The sequence below is a fragment of the Anastrepha ludens genome, chromosome 4, assembly GCF_028408465.1.
Source record: "Anastrepha ludens isolate Willacy chromosome 4, idAnaLude1.1, whole genome shotgun sequence".
In the NCBI taxonomy this organism is placed as follows: domain Eukaryota; kingdom Metazoa; phylum Arthropoda; class Insecta; order Diptera; family Tephritidae; genus Anastrepha; species Anastrepha ludens.
The window spans coordinates 39060461-39082578 of NC_071500.1; the positions used below are offsets into that span (position 1 = coordinate 39060461).

Consider the following 22118-nt stretch of genomic DNA (forward strand, 5'->3'; position numbering starts at 1 on the left):
CACAAAGAATTCCTTTCACCATTGGACCACGTCATGTATTGCGGGCTCAGAGAGCTGATAAATGTCGTTACCCTATTTCCCGAGACACTATAGCTACTACCATATTAAATGTGTCAGCAACGTTCCGAAAACTAAATGCTTCATGTCCAGCGAATCATAAAAATGTTCAACTTTTCTGAAGAACGTTTATCTTTATGCAGGTTAGTATACCCTGCACCTCCTGCAAATTTGCTGATTAGTTGCTCGTATAAATTGTCTTTAACTACAATTTCGTCGTGTCTTTTCCAATGAAGCTACGAGGGGGATTCAATAAGTACCTGTGTTAGAAATGAATACACTATTTTATCAAACATTTTTTTTTATTTTTCAACATTGTCCCCTTTTAGAAAGATATACTTCTCCCAACGCTCCGGCCATTTTTTAACCCCTCCAAAAAATAGAATTTTTGGAACTTTCCAAAATCCGCCTTTGTCTTGGCGATGAAATCCTCGTTTGAACTAAATTTATTTCCCGCGGGCCATTTCTTCATGTTAGGGAAGAAGAAAAAGTCGCAGGGAGCCGGATCGGGTGAATACGGGGGATGCGGCAGCAATTCATGCAGTTCAGCGGCCACAACTCCGGATGAATGTGTTGGTGCGTTATCGTGGTGAAACAGCATCTTCTTTTTCGCCAAATGCGGCAGTGAAAAAGATCCAATAACTCACTGTAGTATTGTTCAGTGATCGTTCTTCCTTTTTCTAAAATATCCATCCTTTTTTGGATCCAATTCGCTGGAAGAAATCTATTGTTTTGATTGTTTTCTTCGGATCATCGCCAACTTATCATCACACCTACGGCCTCTGTTACTTCGCACTCTTTCGTTCGTGGATCAGCGAGAATCATGCCGTCGGCTTTTCGTTTGATTTCATCGGTAACCACGTCTGCCAGGCGTCCTGATCGCACCTCATCAAAAACAGAAGTACGCCCACGTTTAAATTTGTTGATCCAATATCTAACTGTTGTCATAGTACGCGAGGTGACCCTAGCATTATTCGCATCCAAAAACAAAAAAGACTTAGCAAGTGGCGAATAGTTGAAGCCAATGAACATACATATGTCGGCAACGCGAGAAGAGAACTGCCTTAAATTACATGATAGAATAATGAGATGGCGCCTGTCATGGTGCCGTTTCTTTGCTCTCAGCGAATTTGACAATGAGTGACGTCGTATTAGCACCAGTATGGCCAGATTATCAATTTCGTAACATTTTTTTTTTTGTTATTTAGTCTCGCATTTTTAGTACTTTCTTCATGACATTTTTCTAGCCTGTTCTAATTAAAATGTTATGTTTACAGTTTATAAAAAAATATATTATACATTTTTTTAAAATTAGTTCAATAATTTACTCAGTTTTATGTAGTTTTACTTTTTTAACACCTGGTCGCATTGCCCGCGATTGCGGTTATTGTTGGTGTTCTACTCCTTGCAGCAGTCAAATCTCTCTCTCGCTACCAGAGAATCCCTACTGCAGTGCTGCCTTGGATATAAAAACGCACAAACTACAAAATAAAATACCAATTTTTTGAACTTTGTGTGCGATTAAAATTTGCGTTTTTTTTAATAAATGTTTGGTTATGTAAAATTCAATTTAATATTTTTTTGTTAAGAGAACGACTTTTTTGCTATATTTGAGATTATGTAACAAGATAAGGTACTCTTTTTGTAAAAATGTCGATATAGTTTTTTCGTATTTTCTGGTATTTTTTTGTTTGTTTATTTTTACTATGAATGCACCTCTTGATGCCCAATGTCCCACTATGGATTGGGGATCGGAGGGAATGATTACACCACTATGGCTTTAATTCGTATTCAATAACTTCAAACGCTTTTTAAAATGTGTAAAACGGATTTCAATGTTAAGAAGAGTTGAGAGAAAAAGATTCAATATTCTTGCATTACCTTAAAAGGAGTAAAAATTTAAATTTGCGCTTTCAAAATATTGGATTTTCTACGAATCAATAAATTTTCATTAGCACTAAAACACAAGTGGAGGGACATACTTTTTTAAGCCGACTCCGAACGGCAAAGTGTTTTTTATGAGAGGCTTTTTAATGGGAAAAATACACTTGGAGGTTTGCCTTGCTTGCTTTTTATACAATATAATTCATACACGGAGATTCAAACCTGCGCACTTCCGAATGCTAGTCTGGTCACTTCTGTGATCAATGTCCCGAAAACTACAATCATTGTGGCTAACAAACCATAATAATAATGCAACTGATTCACTGGAACTAAATGCCGCTATGAGTAGATATAATATTTTAATAAAACCCTGTTAAAAGACTATTAAGGAAACACTAAACACTCCTTTCATATTCGCCAAGTCAATATGAACAATTTGTGGAACAATATCAAGACGCACGCCACAAATAGGAGGAGGAGCTCGGCCAAACACCCAAAAATGGTGGCGCGAACATATATATATATATGACTTTATATGTATATATATGATTTTATATGTATATATAAGTCAATATGATTTTATCTTCCAGAAGTCTTTTGCAGGCGGTTCTTCCTTTAAATAGAAACTACGAATACTGTACTCTGCAATACCTCAATGTTTTTCATTCAGTTTTATTAAAATTGGAGATAAAAATGTTGGCTTTTGCATAACAGCTGTTTCTAAAATATTTGATTGTAAATTTCTAAATTAGCGAAATTTCCGAAAGCAGAAATTAGAGTTTTTCTTACTTTTGGGCTTGTTTTGCAAACTTAAAATGCCGAATAACTTACGTTCCAACTTTTAAATAGTTTGTTATTTTCATTTTATTAATTTTTGAAGTTAACATATTGATTTTACGAATTTGTGTTTTCTTAAATACAGGGTGGGCCATATAGCGTTTGCTTTTTGAACCACTTATTTTTTTGAGAATAGTAACACAAATGACATGTCAAATGTGTTCATAATTTACTTAAAGGTTTGACATTTACGAAATGGGACGCTATATGCTTGAACAAAATTGGGAAATATTGAAAACCTATTTCCAAAGTGGTGAGTCTTCTTCTTCTTTTCTGATTTTCAGATCGGCGGCTACGTCAATGAGCAAAATTGACGGATTTGGGGCTCAGAAAATCCATACGTTAGTGTAGAGAAGCAAATGCATCCATAACGAGTCACTGTTTGGTGCGGTTTTTGATCTGGCGGCATCATTGGGCCATTTTTTTCGGAAATGAGCGAGGAGCCGCGGTTACAGTGAATGGCGACCGTTACCGTGACATGCTCAACGAGTTATTGTTTCCAAAAATTGAAGAGGATGACATGGACGACATTTGATTTCAACAGGACGGTGCAACTTGCCACACTTTACACTCGAACTTTTGGCAACCATTTTTGAAAACCGAATAATCAGCCGAAATTCCGATATCAATTGGCCGCCTCAGAGCTGTGATTTAAGCCCGTTGGACTACTTTTTGGGGGGAGCCGTTAAGGACAAATGCTATGCGAACCATCCAGAGACGATTGATACTTTAAAATACGAAATCGAAGTTGCCATTCATGAAATTGGAGCCCAAACAATCGAAAATGTGCTTAAAAATTGGATTGATCGAATGGCCTACTGTAAAGCCAGTCGTGGCAGTCATTTGAACGATATTATTTTGCATTCGTAAATGACAATGTTCAATCTTCAAAATAAAAAAAGTTTGAAAATATATTGATTATTTTTTTTTTTTTATAAACGATTCAAAAAGCAAATTTTACATAGCCCACCCTATATTATATTAAATAATTTATTTTAATTTGAATGTTATCTTATTTAGAAAATATGTACGATATGGCAACATTAATGTTCATTTGTGTTCATTGCGTTGAAACAGCTGGTTGCGGCGTTGTGTTCATTCTACGAACAGCTGTGTAAAGTTAAACAAACATTTTATGCATTCAAGCAAGTGTAAAAAGTATACAAATTGTGGAAATGGAGGAAGTTATTGAAGGAGATAAGTAAGTCTTAACATAATTTTCTTTGTTGATTATAACTGTTCTTTTTATGGTTACAGGAGTCAGCGGCCTGACGAGAAATGGATCTTAGAGAAGGAACTAGCCAGGCGGGGGGAACCACTTGTGGAAACAGAAAAACAGCTTGACAAAATAGAAACATCATTATCGAAAACAACAACCGGCTATGAGAGGTACTAAAATCCTCTCAAATATTCAATTTCAAATGCTTATTTTTATACAAAATAACTATTTCAGCAATGCCCCAGCACAGGCAACGGATCCCAAAGAACCAAAAAAATGCGTATCTGGGGAAAAAATTCAAGTGTATGGTTACATGAAAAAGAAGGTTTTGAGCCATTTAGAAGAAAATGGTTGTAGCCCTAGAAGTGTTGATGAAGTGATTACAGCTTCAAAATTTAACAAACAGTCTATACTCGGTAAAATATGAACTATAATTTTCTCGGTACCTATTAATTAAAATCGCAGTTCGCATAAATTATAGAATATATGAACCAGCGTATAGAGATGGCTGAAACTAATGTACATGAAGAGTGCGGATCACTGAGTTTTAACAACATTGAAGCCTGGCTAAAGCAATTTAAAAAATGGAATTTGCCAGAGTTATGCGCATATGAACCAGCCTTAGTTATCAATGCCATAGCGAACAATGAGGATCTTCCTGAAGCAGAAGAGCTAGAGGGCGTGGACTTAAGGCAACGTTTTGTATATATGTATTTATATATATATACATAAAACAACGAAATATTTTCTTATTTGCAGATCCCTCTACAAATTCATAGGAAATGCATTATTTGGATTACCGCAAGCTAAATTAAATGAAAAAAGTGCGGAATTTTTGGCCAATGAATTTGAGGTATGTATGTGAAGTCGGAGTTTCCATAGAGTAAGAGAGTTTGCTGGATCAAAGCAATAATTATAACCTTTTTTTAAGTTTCATTTTTAAATTAAAGTTAATGGAGTGCCAGGTCTACAATTTATGAATTATAACTTATATTTTCCAAATTTGAACAAATTGGTTTTGTAAAGCGGATGGGCCAAATTCCATAGAGATTCTTTAAGTTTTATTAATTCAATAAATTTTTCCATTTTGGTTGTCAAACATAGATCGGTCAACCACAAAAGTTCAAGTTAACTTAACCTTTATCACGGCCGCAATAGTGCACCACAAACACAGCTACATATTAGGGGCAGATTAGAGCATATTTAGACTTTTACAATAGCCTCGCCGTTCTGGCCAACCAGTTCATTCCAGTCAAAATAGAGTATCGTTTGAAATAGATACTCGTACATACTGCGGTCAAAAAAAAAATATTCGACATAAGTAATAAAGTTTATTATTTTGTCAATAAAAAACTGTTAAATATTAAACTTAACAAAAGGAACGAACACAAAGTTTTATTAAGGAAAAAATGAGATTTCAAAACAAAAATATAAAAAAATTCATGACTTAAAAAATAAATAACAAGAAGCAAGCAAAACAATTATTCGACATTGGTAATATTTTTAAAATGTATTTATGATACTACAACTTTAATAGCGAGTTGCTTTGCCTTGTCGGCGTGTGACCTCTCTCAAACGATCTGGCATAGATTTGACCAATGTTTGGGTATATTCTGGGTCAATTTGGCTCCATTCCCCCTCAGGATGACTTTCATCTGGTTCTTGTTTGAGAACTTGCGATTTCGAATTTTTTTTCCAAATGACTCCAAAGGTGTTCAATTGGGTTAAGATCTGGGGACTGTAGTGGCGTTTTTTATTATTTTTGGACAATTATAGAGCAGCCAAAGCTTTGTATTAATGGCGCTATGTTTGGAGTCATTGTCCTGATAGAATTTAAATCTATTTGACAGACCCAATTTTTCTGCGCTTGGCTGTAAATTTTGCTTTAGGAGACCAATATGTTTTCGGTGGTCCATGATCCTATCAATAAATGCTAAATTGCCAACACCTGATGCCGCCATGTATCCCCATACCATAACACCACCTCCACCATGTTTCACCGTTGGTACCATATTTTTATCTTCCAATTCTGTGTTAGGCTTACGATACACCATAACTTTGCCATCACATCCAAAAAGGTTATATTTACTTTCGTCGGCAAAAATTACATCCATCCAAAACTCAATGGGCTTATTTACGTGTTCCTTCGCAAAGTCTAATCTTATCTTCCTATTTTTCTTCAAAATGTGTGGTTTCTTTCTGGCTGATCGCGCATGGAAGTCATGTTTTCTTAGCACATTTCTTATTGTTTGGGAAGTAACAGATACGCCTATGTGCTTCTCAGTGAATTTTGCCAAAACCGTGGCATTACTTTTCGGATCTTTTCTCACTTCCCGCACGATTCGCCGTTCATCTATTTCCGTAAGCTTGCGAGGTCGACCAGTCTTTTCCTTGTTTATCACAGTGTTTTCTGTCTTGCATTTTTTATGATATAATGAACAGTAGTTCTTGGTTTCTGAACAATTTCTGCTATGCTTTTTTCGGTCTTTCCTAATTTGTAATGATGTATTATTAAATTTCTTTCATCTAGAGAAGTTTCTTTGCTTTTACGTCCCGTCTTCGTAATCACTTTTACAAAAATTAGTAAAAAATGGTTGTGAATAATAAACAAGAACTCTAACGGTATTTTTACTAACAACAACAATAAATAATACAAAATACATATTCACTATAAAAGAAAAACAACGACTGTCGAATACTTGTTTTGCTTTGAAATTTGTGCGGTCTTTTCCAAAAAGATAACTGAGTGTTAAAATGTGAAATATTGGCTAATTTTATAACGGTATATTCTGAAATACTTACTACACAACGTTATCTTAATCAGAAAATTAAACATTTTTAAAGAATACTAGCATTTTGAAATCAATTTTAAAAAGTTACTCTAATGTCGAATATTTTTTTTTACCGCTGTATTTCTAATACTAAAAGATGTGAAAGTATTGAATTCAAATTCGAAATTTCTTTAATAAATAAAAAAAATATAATAATAGGTCTATTTATAAGTTCGTGCGGTTTTACAACAGATGGCGTAACTTGATTATTATTCCATCGATCCACATTTCCAAACATTCATTGGAGAGCTACTGTCGTAAGGCACAAACGTCAGTATAAGTTTTTTATTTGAAGCGTAAACAACAATATTTTTACCACACTTGAAAATGTCGAATTTCGTGCCAAATAATGTGTTTTTCTTCTTCATTATTTTAATATGAAGAAAAAAGCAGCCGAAAGTCATCGTATCTTGGTGGAAGTTTATGGTGAGCATGCTCTATCTGAGCGAACGTGCCAGAAGTGGTTTGCACGCTTTAAAAGTGGTGATTTTGGCTTGGAAGACGAAGAACGCGAGGGTGCGCCGCCAAAGTTCATGGATACCGAATTGGAGGAATTGCTCGATCAAGATCCGGCTCAAACGCAAGAAGAGGTTGCAAAAACTTTGGGAGTTGATCAATCAACCATTTCCAAACGTTTAAAAGCCGTGGGAATGATCCGAAAGGTAGGCCATTGGGTGCCGTATGAATTGAAGCCAAGAGACGTTGAACGCCGTTTTATGGCATGCGAACAACTGCTTCAACGGCACAAAAGAAAGGGTTTTTTGCATCGAATTGTGACTGGCGATGAAAAGTGGGTCCATTACGACAATCCAAAACGTCGGGCAACGTATGGATACCCTGGCCATGCTTCAACATCGACGTCGGCGCAGAATATTCATGGCCTGAAGGTTATGCTGTGTATCTGGTGGGACCAGCTGGGTGTTGTGTATTATGAGCTACTGAAACCGAATGAAACGATTACGGGGGATGTCTACCGACGACAATTGATGCGTTTGAGCCGAGCACTGCGAGAAAAACGGCCGCAATACGCCGATAGACACGACAAAGTTATTTTGCAACATGACAATGCTCGGCCACATGTTGCACAAGTGGTCAAAACATACTTAGAAACGCTCAAATGGGATGTCCTACCCCACCCGCCGTATAGTCCAGACCTTGCGCCATCCGATTACTATCTCTTCCGATCGATGCAACATGGCCTGGCTGACCAGCACTTCCGTAATTACGATGAAGTCAAAAAATGGATCGATTCGTGGATTGCGGCAAAACCGACCGAATTTTTCACAAAGGGAATCCGTGAATTGCCAGAAAGATGGGAAAAAGTAGTAGTAAGCGATGGACAATATTTTGAATATTAAATTTGTAACCATTTTACGTCAATAAAGTTTCAAATTTCGAAAAAAAACCGCACGAACTTATTCATAGTCCTATTATAAATAGCAGAAATATCTTTTTGAGTTTATCGCTATGGATCACTCCTACTTGCTGTGCAACTTATGTATATTACTAACTACCAAACTTACCAAATATTGCAGCTGCCAAAAATACAGCCGTCGAGTCTCCGTGCTTCTGTGCGTTGTTTTTTTTTTCAATTTTCAAAACGCAACTGAAGTTTCCTGAAGCCCTGTTGTGTGTTGTCGCTTCGGCTATTCTGTTTAGTTTAAGGTCGAAGCAATTATTTTATTTTAACCCCTAAAGTACAGATTTATTTCAGAAAATATTTGCATGTGGAATGGATATAATTTTTGGTTGCTTAGAATAGTAAATTTTACGTAAGAATTCATTTATTTCTAAAATATTACTGACATGTAGTGACTTCAGGTAATTAGAATACACAAAAATAAATTAATAAAAACAAAACAAGTCATCCGCTCCTAGGGCAAACAAGTTCATGACGTGTCTCAGATGTTAAATATACCCAAGGGATACGCACGTCTAAGCACAGCAAGATAAAAGTGTTAATGATTTTGTTAGTTTTTCTGCAGCATTTTAAACCCTTTTATTCCGCGGTCAGTTAGACGATAACCGAGAAATAAAAAAAATTTCGAATTATAATTTTTTTTGTTGTGAATTTTAATGACTTATGTATATTTCTGGAGTGAAAATAGATTAGTTCTAGAAAATTATTATAACTTTTTTACAAGCGCCATCGAACTGTGAAGGCTGCTAAAACAAATCATTTAAAATATTTCCAACCTGAAATACTCTCCATCTATGGTCCATTGCACAGGTAGAAGCAGTAGCTGATTTGATTTTTCAATTTATTAGATTTCTAAATTGTCAAATTTGATTTCAATTACTCTAAACTGTCAATCTTTGTTTATAGATTTTTATATTCTAGGGATCAAAAACAAATGCGAAATGCTTTGCTCTTGTTGTTTTTGCTCCACTGCTACGACCTGTTCTATGCATCTCCTTCCTATCCAAATAGTTTTTAAAAAGATTTTTAGGCAGATTTTATGTGCCTACCGTTAGATCAGACGACGGCCAGTGATTACACCATACCGGCAAGGCTTGATGAACTGCTACAACAACAACCTTAACATTACCTTTGTACCCACAAATATTTGGAAAATGCTGCTGAAGTTATAATCCTTTGCCGAATATAAATCCGGGTCGTTCCGATAACGTAGAACTCACTGTCGGTGGATGGTTGGTTGGTTGAAGTGGTGATTCATCCAGAATCCAACTACCAACTGGTTTAATGATACTTTACAGCATGACTATATTCAGTCTGTGCCGTTTAAGAACCTTAGATTGTTGATATCTAAGCCAGAAAGTTGTTCGTTGACTCTCGAATAGTGGTTTTCCCACATTCTCTGCTTCCATAAGGCAGGGCATTCACAGAGGAAATAGGGAATCGTTTCTTGTGTGTTGGCTGCTTGTTCCCCGATAGACAAAAAGCTAGTTAAAACTGCCGTGAGTCTCCAGGCGTCCCGTCTTTTCATGTTTATCAATGTTGAAAGGGTAGATGGGCCTTAACGTTGCCTGCTATCAGGGTTGGGTATAGTGCACTAAATAATTAGCGCAATAAGCGGATTCACTAAAAAAATAGTGGTAGTGCAATTTAGTGGTAGTGAAAAATGTCCAACCCTACTGCTAATTTTGCGTATTGTTTAGTCATCCATCTACAATCCGCGACTCGAAGGTACTTTGAGGAAATTGCGTTCTTTATTGTACACAGTGGTGTGAATATCGATTCTCCAAAACTGTTATTCATGGCAGATACCTCTATTCCCAGTTCATCTGCTTTTTCGTTACTTTCAATGTTCCGTTGTCTCGGAACCCAGATTAAGGTGACGTTATGGCTTACACTTAAGGTGGTAAGGCTATTCCTACTCTGTTGCATAAGTTTGACATCCGAAAGAATTACGATATTGCCTTTAAAAGAGAAATCTGCGATTAGTAACCTACAAGCTTTCACAATTGCGAGTAGGGGAGAATGGGGAGTTGTGAGACGGGTTTTATTTTTGGACCCGTATTACTCAAAATCTTAATATTCTGCATATGTCAACGATGGAATCTTTAGTCAATGAATACTGGAAGCTATTGGTATGGCCTATTTAACAAAACTACAATTTTCCTTAAAATTAAAATTGTATAAAATAATATAAAATATAATACAAAATACAAAAATGTGGGGAGTTGTGAGACACCATGGTTTAAATGGATAAAAATTACTTATTTTAGTTGTTAGCTCTTTATTAAGATGAAAAATAAAAGACAATTGTTATAAAAAAGTGTATAAAAAATGCAATGCCATCAATCTGATGATTCGCAATATATTTGCATCGATCGTTGTTTTACTTGACTCACTCACATACCTATGACGCGGCATGATAAATGAGAAATCTACGAAAAAGCGGAAAAATAACAAAAACTCAAATTTAACCAAACATTTCATGATATATATACAAACAATGCATGAATATTGCGAGGTACTTATGAAAGATGCGTTAAAACGTTGAAAAAAACGGTGTCTCACAACTTCCCACATTTGTTTTCTTACAACTCCCCAAATCGTTTTTTTTACAAATGGCCGCGTAGTCATAAACACATCGAACGTTCATGTCCAAGTGAATGTGTAAATTCAAAGCTAATAGGACAATTAATAATTTGTATATATTAACATTTGCGATTTGCTTCAACAACTGATCGAATATATCGCAAAACAAATGATGAAAAAAACTTTCCGAGAAATTCCAAAACACAGTAACTGGAGAGACGCGTCGAATGCGTGTAAATATGACCAATGCTAGCTGAAAAGTGAGATCGCATCGAGAACACTTGTTGGCACTTAAAATCGAATGTAAACAAATGAATAATGCCGAAAGGTAGCAATGTCTCACAACTCCCTGTGTCTCACAACTCCCCATTTTCCCTTACTTCCTGAGTCGTCTATAAGAATATATATATACCTGCCCCAACACCACAATCCGGTTTAGAGCCATCTGTATAGACTGTAGTGCCGAAGTTGTGTAGTGAGAATCCCTTATTCCATTCCTCCTGAGATGTTAAGAGAGTGGTAAAATGCCTATTAAATGGTACCGTCGGGATGATGTAATCAGTACTCTCCGAGGTGTACTGAGTTTGTCACAATAGTACGCTGGCATGACCATAAGTCGGTGGAAATGTGCTGATTATCCTCGATTTATTTTTGTATGATGCTGAAGGGACAGTTCTTGGTAGATCTGACTGCCTTGGGAAAGTCTTAATAGATTTACGGTATTTCTTCACTGTCCTCATTGCTTTGCTATAGCCAAATTTAAAACACACATCCTAATGCTGAGTATACACATTCCAACCGTTGCACAATGAGTTGGGCGGTTGTTTAGTATAAACGTTTCCACATGATAAACAACGCATTGTCCAACTTTATTATTCTCATACTCGTGGTGTTGAACATTTCGCAAAATGCAGGATTCAAGTGAAATTTGTTCAATAATAACAATCGAATTGTTTATTTTGTTGTTAATTTTATTCTTATTTTATATATTAAAAAAAAATTAATTAAAAAAATTATTTTTTTTTCAATTTTTTTTTATATTAATATTTAAATTTTGTTTTATTTTTTAAATTCTTTTATTTACTTACATTATAGCCAAATTTTAGCTTAATTTATTTAGTCTCAGCTTAGCATTCGCATGTGTTCGCCGAATTTGGCCGAAATCGCCTCGAGTTGCTGGTTCGCGCAAACGAAAAAGGCCTCGAGTGCAAAGGGTTAATAACCTCGACAGTGATTTAGAAAACGTTAACAAGTGGGCCTGCGATAACGGGTTGCTCTTAGTTAGCTGTGTGACAAGTGGCACCGTCCAGTTGAAACCACATATTGCCCACATCCATATCTTCCAATTCGGGCCATAAAAAGTTCGTTATCATCTCACGATAGCGAACACTATTCACAGTAACTGCCTGACCGGCCTCATTTTTGGAAAAAATACGGTCCAATGATGCCGCCGGCCCATAAACCGCACCAAACAGTCACTCATTGTGGGTACATTAGTTTTTCGGCAATCACTCTTGGATTCTTATTCGCCCAAATGCGGCAATTCTGCTTATTGACGAATCCACTGAGGTGAAAATGTGCCTCATCACTGAAGATGAAGTGCGCGATATGCATTTTGATTTGAACGCCCGTTTTCATAATAAGCCTGAATAACTTTAACGCGTTGCTCGATTGTGTATCTTTCCATGGTTCAATTTAAGCTAGTCTGAAATTGAAAAATGTCAAATGAAATGCAGAAAAAAACTTGACGTTTAGGTGTGGTTCACATTCAACATAGGCCCTTGACTCCTCCTGACTCTGCTAACTCCATATACATTACCTTTATGTGTACTTACGCTATGATATTATTAAAGAATCAAAGTACGGCGGCCGCCGTAGCCGAATGGGTTGGTGCGTGACTACCATTCGGAATTCACAGAGAGAACGTCGGTTCGAGTCTCGATGAAACACCAAACGAAAAAATTAAGAAAAAGATTTTTCTAATAGCGGTTGCCCCTCGGCAGGCAATGGCAAACCTCCGAGTGTATTTCTGCCATGAAATTGCTCGTCATAAAAATTATGTGCCGTTCGAAGTCGGCTTGAAACTGTAGGTCCCTCCATTTGTGGAACAACATCAAGACGCACACCACAAATAGGAGGAGGAGCTCGGCCAAACACCCAAAAAAGGGTGTACGCGCCAATTATATATATATATAGTCATAAGTTCAAGCACTGTTAAATTACTTTTGGTTGTGTGCTTGATAAGAAAATAAAATTAAATAAATAAAAATAAGTTACACTCATCTAATATATATATATACAAACTCTCTTTTTAGATTCTTGTTGGAGAAGCCAATACGAATGTTGGCGATTGTGCGACAATGCTCCTGAAAAATCGATTACAAAACTACAAAGAGCTGCCGTGTTGCAGGGAAAAAGAAAAATGTAGCATCGACCCTTTATGTCTAGAGGATGAACAGAAATTTACTCAATAATGAAAGGCGGGCACGCTCTGCATATTCCAAATAAAATAGGGCTATACTAATCTGTATTTTATATTTTTTCAATTGTTGATCTTGTTTGATTAAGGATTCAAATATTAATGCAAATAAAATAAATTAATATGTTGATAGAATTAAAACGCACCACTTTAAATATTTGTCCACATTTATTACACACTCAAATATTATTCCGTACTTTAAAAGAGTTGACACAAATTTGTATATGTATATGAATGTAGTAATTTGTATGTTAATTAATTCCTCTTATTCTTTGTTACAATAACCCACGCCGATTTACTTATCACTTGCACGTGTTTAAATTTACGCCTCAAAACGATTCATTCAATCTTCAAATGAAATTGCTTGTTGCATGTAGTTTACTCAAAAAAAGCTAAAGAGTTTTATGGAGTGTTATAAAAGTGACAGATAACATATTTGATGTTTTATTTTGCATGCACACGTGAATGTGTATTTTATTTGACAATTAGAAAAACGTCAAAGTTTATGCTAGTTCAAAATTATTTTTTTTTTCGACGGGTTCAATTTTTTAGCTAATTGAGAAGGTACAGTTTTTAGTGTTAATTTTATTAAGTAATTAAACTACATATTTTACGACTAGAAGTACATATGTATGTGTTACATAAGTGTTTACATAGTTCTGTAAATAGTTTTTAGTTTTATAAAGTAGTTTGGCTTTGTTGTAATGGACTGCAATAACCAAGTTGTAGCTAATTTAAGTAGGGTAAAGTACTTTGCGGTGTGCTTTGTGTAGTTTGCTTTAAGTTATTTTTGGCCTAAGGAACTTTTTCTTGGACAAGTCCTTCGGTAGAGCACATTTACCATATAAGAATATCTAAAACATACTAATACGCGAAGTGTTACACCACATTCCATATCTGTTTATGCGTATTTGTATGCATGTATGCACTATATACATATAATATTATAATATAATAATTACACTAAAGTAGTTTGTAAAAATAATAAACTGCTTACAAAATTTGGCAATTGCCCTTGACTGTAGCAACTCATTTTTGATTACTAAAATTAATAATACAATTTATTTATTTATATACGCTTTACATATGCAAATAAGTTAACTTAATTAATTCAAATTCAGTCGTGTTTGAGCTTTTGCTTTCCCCTTTTACATTTTTAATACATACGAGTATGTATGCAATTAATATATGGTTGTATGTACATAAAAATATGTGCGTTTCTAATGCGAAAGAAATTTTGTAATGTACATTTTTTATCAAGTCAAACAAAAAGGCTTCAGACTAAAAAAACGACAAATTGGATGCATTTTTGCCAGCGATAGGACTTAAATACATAATTTTTCCTCTGTTTGTTTGCTAACTAATAAATACTTGTAAGAAGAAGAACCAATAAATAAATTAATATATTATTTAAAAACCTTTTACGGCCTGAATTAGATGGCATGGGCTTGGACAATACGATTTCACCCTATTGGTCTACTCTCTCTCTGGCTACGTGAAAAATATGGTCTATACCAGGGTGGCCAAGCTCCTTGATAGTCCGAGCCATTTTTAAAAATTTGAAATCTTTCGCGAGCCGCAATTAAATAAGTATTTAAAAGATATGCATAAAATGGCATTATACATTATTTGACGTGATAACATCTTATAATTCGATTTAGCCGGCTGCATGCACGAAAAAATGTGTCGTTATCTTGCTCAATCGTCGTTACCTTGCTTGAACTGCAAGCGAAAGCGCGGAACGAACGACAAAGAGCACAATCGGCCCCCGCATTCGGCAACGTTCGACATCTGGCTCTGTCCTACTTAAGTGAGCATATATATGTATGTATATGCGCATTTGTATATAAATTCACATACTTGAATTTGCATATGCCTTCTTCCTGTGTGCATGGTAATGAACCATTTCTCTGTTGAGAATAGGACCATGATAGGAAAAGTAGGAAATGATAGGGAGTGTTTCAAGTGTAAAGTGTGTTGAAAAAGGCAAATCGATGATGTTGCCTCTTAGTGTTGTTGACTTATTAACGTCGGATGCACAATCGAAATTGAACATATCTTTCATGAATTTGATAAATGTTTCGTCACTTTTCATGTTTGTGTAAATGTAACTTGACCTATTCCATTGCAATTCCATTTACCTCCTTCTCTATATCCATACAAAATATCTATCAAACAAATAAAATTAAAATTTTGTTTTGAAAATTGCAACCATTCCATCAATATTTTCTTCTGACGTTGTCACGTTAATCTATCGTCAGTAAACCGACTTTACAGACAACCTCTTTTTTACAGAAACTGAATTTAAATATTAAAAATTAAAATTTCACTATTCATATTATTTAAAATAAATGCGTTTTGCTATTGACGTAAAAAGGAAATAATAATAAAAAATATCAATGAAAATAAATTAATAAAGACGTTGGTTGTGGCGTCAAGCCCATCGTAGTAACAACAGGCCACAGAATGAGTTAACGAAGATGCATCAAAATGCCGCTAGGGTTTACATAACTTTTAAATTAACCCTCTGGGAACGAGCATCGGCATATAGCCGCCCAAGTCGTTTTACCGTTCCGCACATGTGTCGGCATATAGCCGTCCAAATTAGTTCGTAGCTGCAAGGCTCGCGGCGTCTGTCGTTCTGAGCGATAAGATACGCATAGGTATAGTAAACGTTTTCATTCAAAGATATTAGGGGCGATTAGTGATGAAGTCTTATCTTCCTTATAATGCCAACTTACGATGTGAGACGACGGTAGAGTCAGTTCTTCGATTCAGTCTCTCAGTGTCACTGCCAGAGGAACCAGCAGGCTTTTCATATATTTTATCCTACGCACGATGGCAAAGCGATCTAGAGATGATACGTTAGATAGTGACAGTTCTGACGAATATTACTTTGAATCTGATAACCCGGAAGATGACGGCATTACTTCGTCAAGTGGAAGGTAAATCCGTGCAATAAGACATCCACTGAGGCATTTCAACATTAGCAGTGATAGCAGTTTTTTTATAATTATTTTTTGATTTTATGAACAAATTTTTCTTGTTTATTATAAATCCTTAGTTTTTATAACGTTCAACGTATTTATTTTCTTTACTGTGCACTCCAATACCTCTCGTCCTCAGCGAAGCTCGCCCGTCGAGCGGCTCCGGCCTCAAAGGGTTAAATTTAATCAATATTGAAATGCAAATATTTATTAAACGAAATATTTTATAAGGGCGAAAAAGCGAACTAACTTCCAATCTCTTAAAGGTGTGGTTGAAACATAATATTTTTTATATTGGATTTCATTTCACTCTTTTGTCCCATATGACACACATAAACCAGACACACATAAATTTGGAAAAAGTATTATTTTGCATTCATTACTAATGAAATTCCTAAAACAGGTTGGCATTTTTTGCTGTACACATCGTCATAATCAGCTAAATCCGATTTTCTAGATATAAGCTCGCTTATGGTACGTTCATCGTCTAAAAATTTCTTGGGTTTTAGTCTTGGTAATACCGTTTACTCTAGCAGGTGATTCAATGTTTGGAAGCTTGCAGCAATATATTGGAGCCCATTTACCTGTATTGCCTACAACCTTGGGTTAACTCCTAGGAAGCAACATATACTTGAAGAAGTACTGGGAAAGGGCGCACAGTCTATATACTTATATGTTTAACAAGTACTACTTGATTTTCTGAAACTGATGGTATCATTTTCTCCCTTCTTCTTGATAGGCGCGTTAACCGTTTATGCGACTTTGACCGCTTGCCATTCTCTTTGCACAACTAATAATTCATATAGAGCAGTTTACTTTTTAAAAATTTTGCTGTTGCCGGTATAGATATTGGCTAATTTACGATCAACTCTACTTGATCAACCCTCAATTTCATAGTTCTTAATTTAATATGAACTTTCCTACTATGCAGAGAACGTTTCCATCCAAACTCAATTTTTTTTTCACATAAATTGCCGCAAGCATGACTTATATATTTTATAAATAAATATTTTTTGAAGTACAGCTAAGAAACAACGGTACGATTCCTAGTACATATTTCGTTGGAAGCGAATTATTTTCATAGAATTTTCGAATAAATTTTTTGCTCTGCAGTTTTTTCAGTGGAATATTTACGACTACGTTTACTATACTCAAATGATCTTTAACTGGATGAGAGGTGGAATAATGCCCTTTTAATTTATGTATTTTGTTGGTGCCTTTCATTGTACGTGCAATTATAACTGTATATAATTTATAAATAGGATAATTTAAGGGTGTGGCAGATCATTCACAGCAATTATTTGTGATATGTAAATTTTATTTAATTTTTTCAGGCAATTGGTAATACTCACTTTGGTAAGCTTAGTCATTTAGCGATACTCAGTCGAATAGCGCGCAAAAGTGATCCAAATATAAATGAAAATTTAGGGTGCTGATTATTACACATATTCAAGAAAAGGCTTTGCATCCACAAAACACATCCAAGCTTATGTGGGTGATGTGTGCGTACTAATCAGGGTGGTCACTAAAAGCTATATGCAATAAAATCCAAGTAGCTCTAAACAAGATTTAGCATTGGCGCGAATTGCATTGTCTTTCGGTGAATCCTATAAAATGCACCTTGGTACTTTTCACTTGGAAACGCAATATGGAAGGCCTGTTACTACCAACATTGAAAGGAGTAACACTGAAACTGTCTTCTGCGGTCAACAACTTAGAGGTCAAAACGTATTATGTAGCAAGATGACCTGAAACACGCACGTTGACCGGAAGGTCTCTCGAGTATTAAAAGTCTTCTGGCAGGCTAAGATAATCTTTGCCAAGACATGGCGTCTAAAACCGTTCTAAGAACACTGGTTGTACATCACCCTAATTAGGACCATTATTACATACGCCTCTGTAGGCTGGTGGAAAGCTACTGTGGTTAATTCTATATAGCAAGATGAACTGGAGGACGTTAAGCAGAAGGGCTCACAAGCACTAAAAGTCTTCTGGCAGGCTAAGACAACCTTTGCCAAGACATGGGGTCTAAGACCTGTCTAAGAACACTGGTTGTACATCACCCTAATTAGGACCATTATTACATACGCCTATGTAGTTTGGTGGAAAGCTACTACGGTTAATTCCAAAGTAAAACCCTTTAACGGACAAACGGACTACAGAGAAGTGTGTGCTGGAGTATCATGGAAGCTATGAGTACGACATTTGGCGATGCCTTTAATGCCATCCTGAACTTCAACCTCTAGATCTTCAAATTCGAAAGGAAGCGATGAAGGCGGCGTACAGCCTCAAGCTAAACGGAGTCTGAGGAAACGAGGAAAACACTGACCACTGCCAGATCTGCCACCAGTTGTCAGAGCGGTGCAAACTGTTCCCGATGCCGCCGGACAATCGGGTGCCTTACGCGACCGCAAACCAATTTTTCAGTCTTACCATTCATTTAATATCTATTGTGTCTCTCTACTTCTTCCACTGTAATCTATTCGGGTGTAGTATAATAGTCCTCTGTCTGAGTGCTTGGACCTATCTGACTCCCCACAAATCTAATCTAATCTAAGTTAATGCATTCACTGTTTGGTGGGGTTTTGGGTTGACTACGTTGATTTCCTCGAAAATGTTGCAGGTAGTGCTGTTATGGTGAGCGGCGAACGTTGACATGACATGATAACAAATCTTTTATGGTCTGAATTAGATGGGCTTGGACAACATGTGGATTCAACAGGCCTTGCCACACAGATCATGAAACAATTACGAACGAAGTTCCGCATACGAATTATCTCACGAAACAAGAAGTTCAAATGACCGCTGCGATTTTGCGATTTGACATTATTGCTCTACTCTTTGCTGCTAAAAGTGAAAAGTGTGGTCCATACCAGGCGTGGCCAATTGCTTAATAGTTCGAGCCATTTTTTTAAATTTCAATTTTTTCGCGAGCCGCAATTATATTTATATTTAAAAGATATGCAAAAAATGGTATTAAAAAATTTTTTTTACAGAAACTGAATTTAAATATTAAAAACTAAAATTACATTTATTTCACTTCTCTTCATACGTCCTTAAAATTTGGTAAATAATTGGTGACAGCACTTCTTAGTAATTCTTTGAGATGCTGGCTCGTTAATATCGATCGGTTTTTTTTCGACCAATGCGACAAACAGCCTTTTATAATTGAGGATACTTCGATTCTGGTACAAATTTCCAAAATTCAGTAATCGACGTCGACTTATATTTTAATTGCAAAGCTTGATCTTCTTATATCTCTATTAATTCTAATTCTCCAGATGCTTTTTAGACCATAATTATATTAGAAATGGAAAACTCACCGTAAATTGTGCTAATTTCAAATGGATTCAGAAAAAAAATTAAGAGACGTAACGAATTCGTAACAATATAATACATAGAACAAAAATGAAAAGGGAACTCTGGTGCATTTATCGAGAGCCAAAAATAATCCTTCTAAGAGTCGCATGTGGCTCACGAGCCACAGGTTGGCTCTACCTGGTCAGTACCAATAAGCCTGAAATGATTACAGAGCTGAAGAGCGAGACCATAGGCGTTTGAAGTGATATGCCGAACTCTGACAAAAAGTAATGGAAAATTTTGATATGCCCATCGTGTGCTGCCAGAGGAGTTGTGGTGAGTATGTAACATATATTTTATTTCATACATAAACGACATGAACTAAAAATTGTGTACTTCATTTTTCTTATAAGTGATAGTAAGTTTTCTTATAATTGGGCTTTTTAGTATGAGTGTTTTAAGAGCCACTAAATCTCTTGGTGTTCCTTGGCTCGACCAATTTAAATTTGAAGTTTTCTTATAAAGTTCGAAAAAAAACGCTGGACTTAAAAAAAAAACTTAATCAAATGCATCCAAACAGCCATTAAAGAATTTCTCGGAAGGTGTAAATATAAATGAGTTCTAAACAATTTACATGTGTGTGTAAGCATATATATGTATGTACATATGTATATCCATATATATATATATTATATTTTTTTTTTTTTGATTATCTGATTTTCCTAGAGTATTGTTATGATCGGTGGTGTGAACTTACTTTTAGTATTTAGCTGTAAGCCCACCCATGAGATTTGATTGCATACGCAAAAATGGGGTAACCCTGTAAAAGAATATACTAGAGTATAAATGGACTTGTAAGAATCTCTTTCTATGTTACGAAGTATAAATGTATTAATGTATGCAAGTATATATGTATATATTAAAATTTATTAAGTGTGAATATCGTCAGTTTAATGCAGAAACTTCCCACAGCTACAAATACCCTCACAAGCAGGCAAATGCTTTTGATTTTCAATTTTAATATTTAAATAATATTCCAGTATCTTAATACGATTTTATTAAAATTTACACCAGTCAGTTATTTCCGCATCAAACTAACGATAGGCACGCACCCACACGGTTTCTCGTGTACACGCAAATTACTGATTGTCTCTTGGACACACAAAATGTACACATAGATATATATATATTGACGTAACTTCTTGCCTTTATAAATGTACCTTGACATAATTATAAGTATATATATTTTTAGTTCAATTTTTTATCCACAAATAGTATTGTTTTGGTGAAATTTCGCTTTTGCTTTGTTAGCTTAAGTTGACAGTTGCCACATATAAATTTTATAGCTAACGATGGTTTTTATTGTTACTTTTTGGGCATTTTTTAGTGCTGTTAAATTTACAGAGTATATGTAAATGAATAAATTTCATATATTGTAATATTTGTTAAAATAGTACATATATTATAATTTTATGGTTCGATCGCACTTTGAGGTGCCCACAATGCATTCTTAATAATCTTTACAACTTTCCATTTTTTTATTTTACTTTATCTTTGCAATCTCTAACAGCAATAAAATTTCTCTATATCAACATTATTAATTAAACCTTTCTGTTTGGTTGCTTTTAAAAATATTGTTATATTTTACAACATTTTTTAGTTTTGTGTATTTGTAATGTTCAACTTGAAAGTTTCGTATGCATAAAGTAATTTTGTTTCTTTTTTTTTGGAGGGGGGTGTTTAATCTTCTTATTTTTTAAGTAAATACATTTAATTAGTTTTTTTACTAATATATTATATTGTTTTTTTTTTTTTTTTTGTAAATACCAGAAATTTCACATGTCATACAGTCATACATAAAACTAAGAAATATTTACCTACATATATATGTATGTATATTATATTAACTAACTACATATATGGGTGGGACCTGCCCTGCCTTGAGGAATTAACGCTTTTAGCTCAGTAGTAGTAGTTGTGGTTTTTTTGACGCTGATGCTGTGAGGATGCCTTGAACTTCCGTTCAGCAACGTATTTTTTGTAATAAATGAGGTGTAATATCTATTTTTCAACTATATTTTGAATTTACTTCTTTCTGATACTATTTTAGTTCTTAAATAAATATTTGTATACACCTGCACATACATCTATTTTTAATATTTCTAATCAGTGAAGGGATAGACATGTAAATATGTCAAATGTTTTCTCTACTTTGTTGCGGCCACTGCAATATTCTACGGGCAATTCTGAATGGAAAAGTCCAAGAAGTCGTAGCTCTAAAATGAGTTCTAAGCCTCCTTATTTGGTTGTTCAACCTCAATAATTTTTTTTTAGAAAATGTTTGAGTTATTTCTGTCGTTTAAGTTGAACGTTGGTTTAACAGACTCATAGCAGAATTTATTAAAAAATATTTTTGTGGTGCGTGTTAATCTGTTACATGTCACTATTATGATTATTTTTTGGAAAGTAAAATCAGTACTCTATAGTTTTTCCGTTTTATTTTTCAGAATATAGTCAG

At 35.1% G+C, this 22118-nt stretch overlaps 1 protein-coding gene across 1 annotated transcript; it reads left to right on the top strand.

Annotated features, from left to right (window-relative positions):
- Positions 1–3869: 3869 nt before the first annotated feature.
- On the top strand, positions 3870–13767 carry LOC128861744 (uncharacterized). Its single transcript, XM_054100120.1, has 6 exons — positions 3870–3979; positions 4036–4167; positions 4232–4413; positions 4479–4689; positions 4757–4850; positions 13150–13767. The coding sequence occupies exons 1-6, from the start codon at positions 3954–3956 to the stop codon at positions 13306–13308; spliced, it is 804 nt and encodes a 267-aa protein (XP_053956095.1). The 5' UTR covers positions 3870–3953; the 3' UTR covers positions 13309–13767.
- The last annotated feature ends 8351 nt before the right edge of the window (positions 13768–22118 follow it).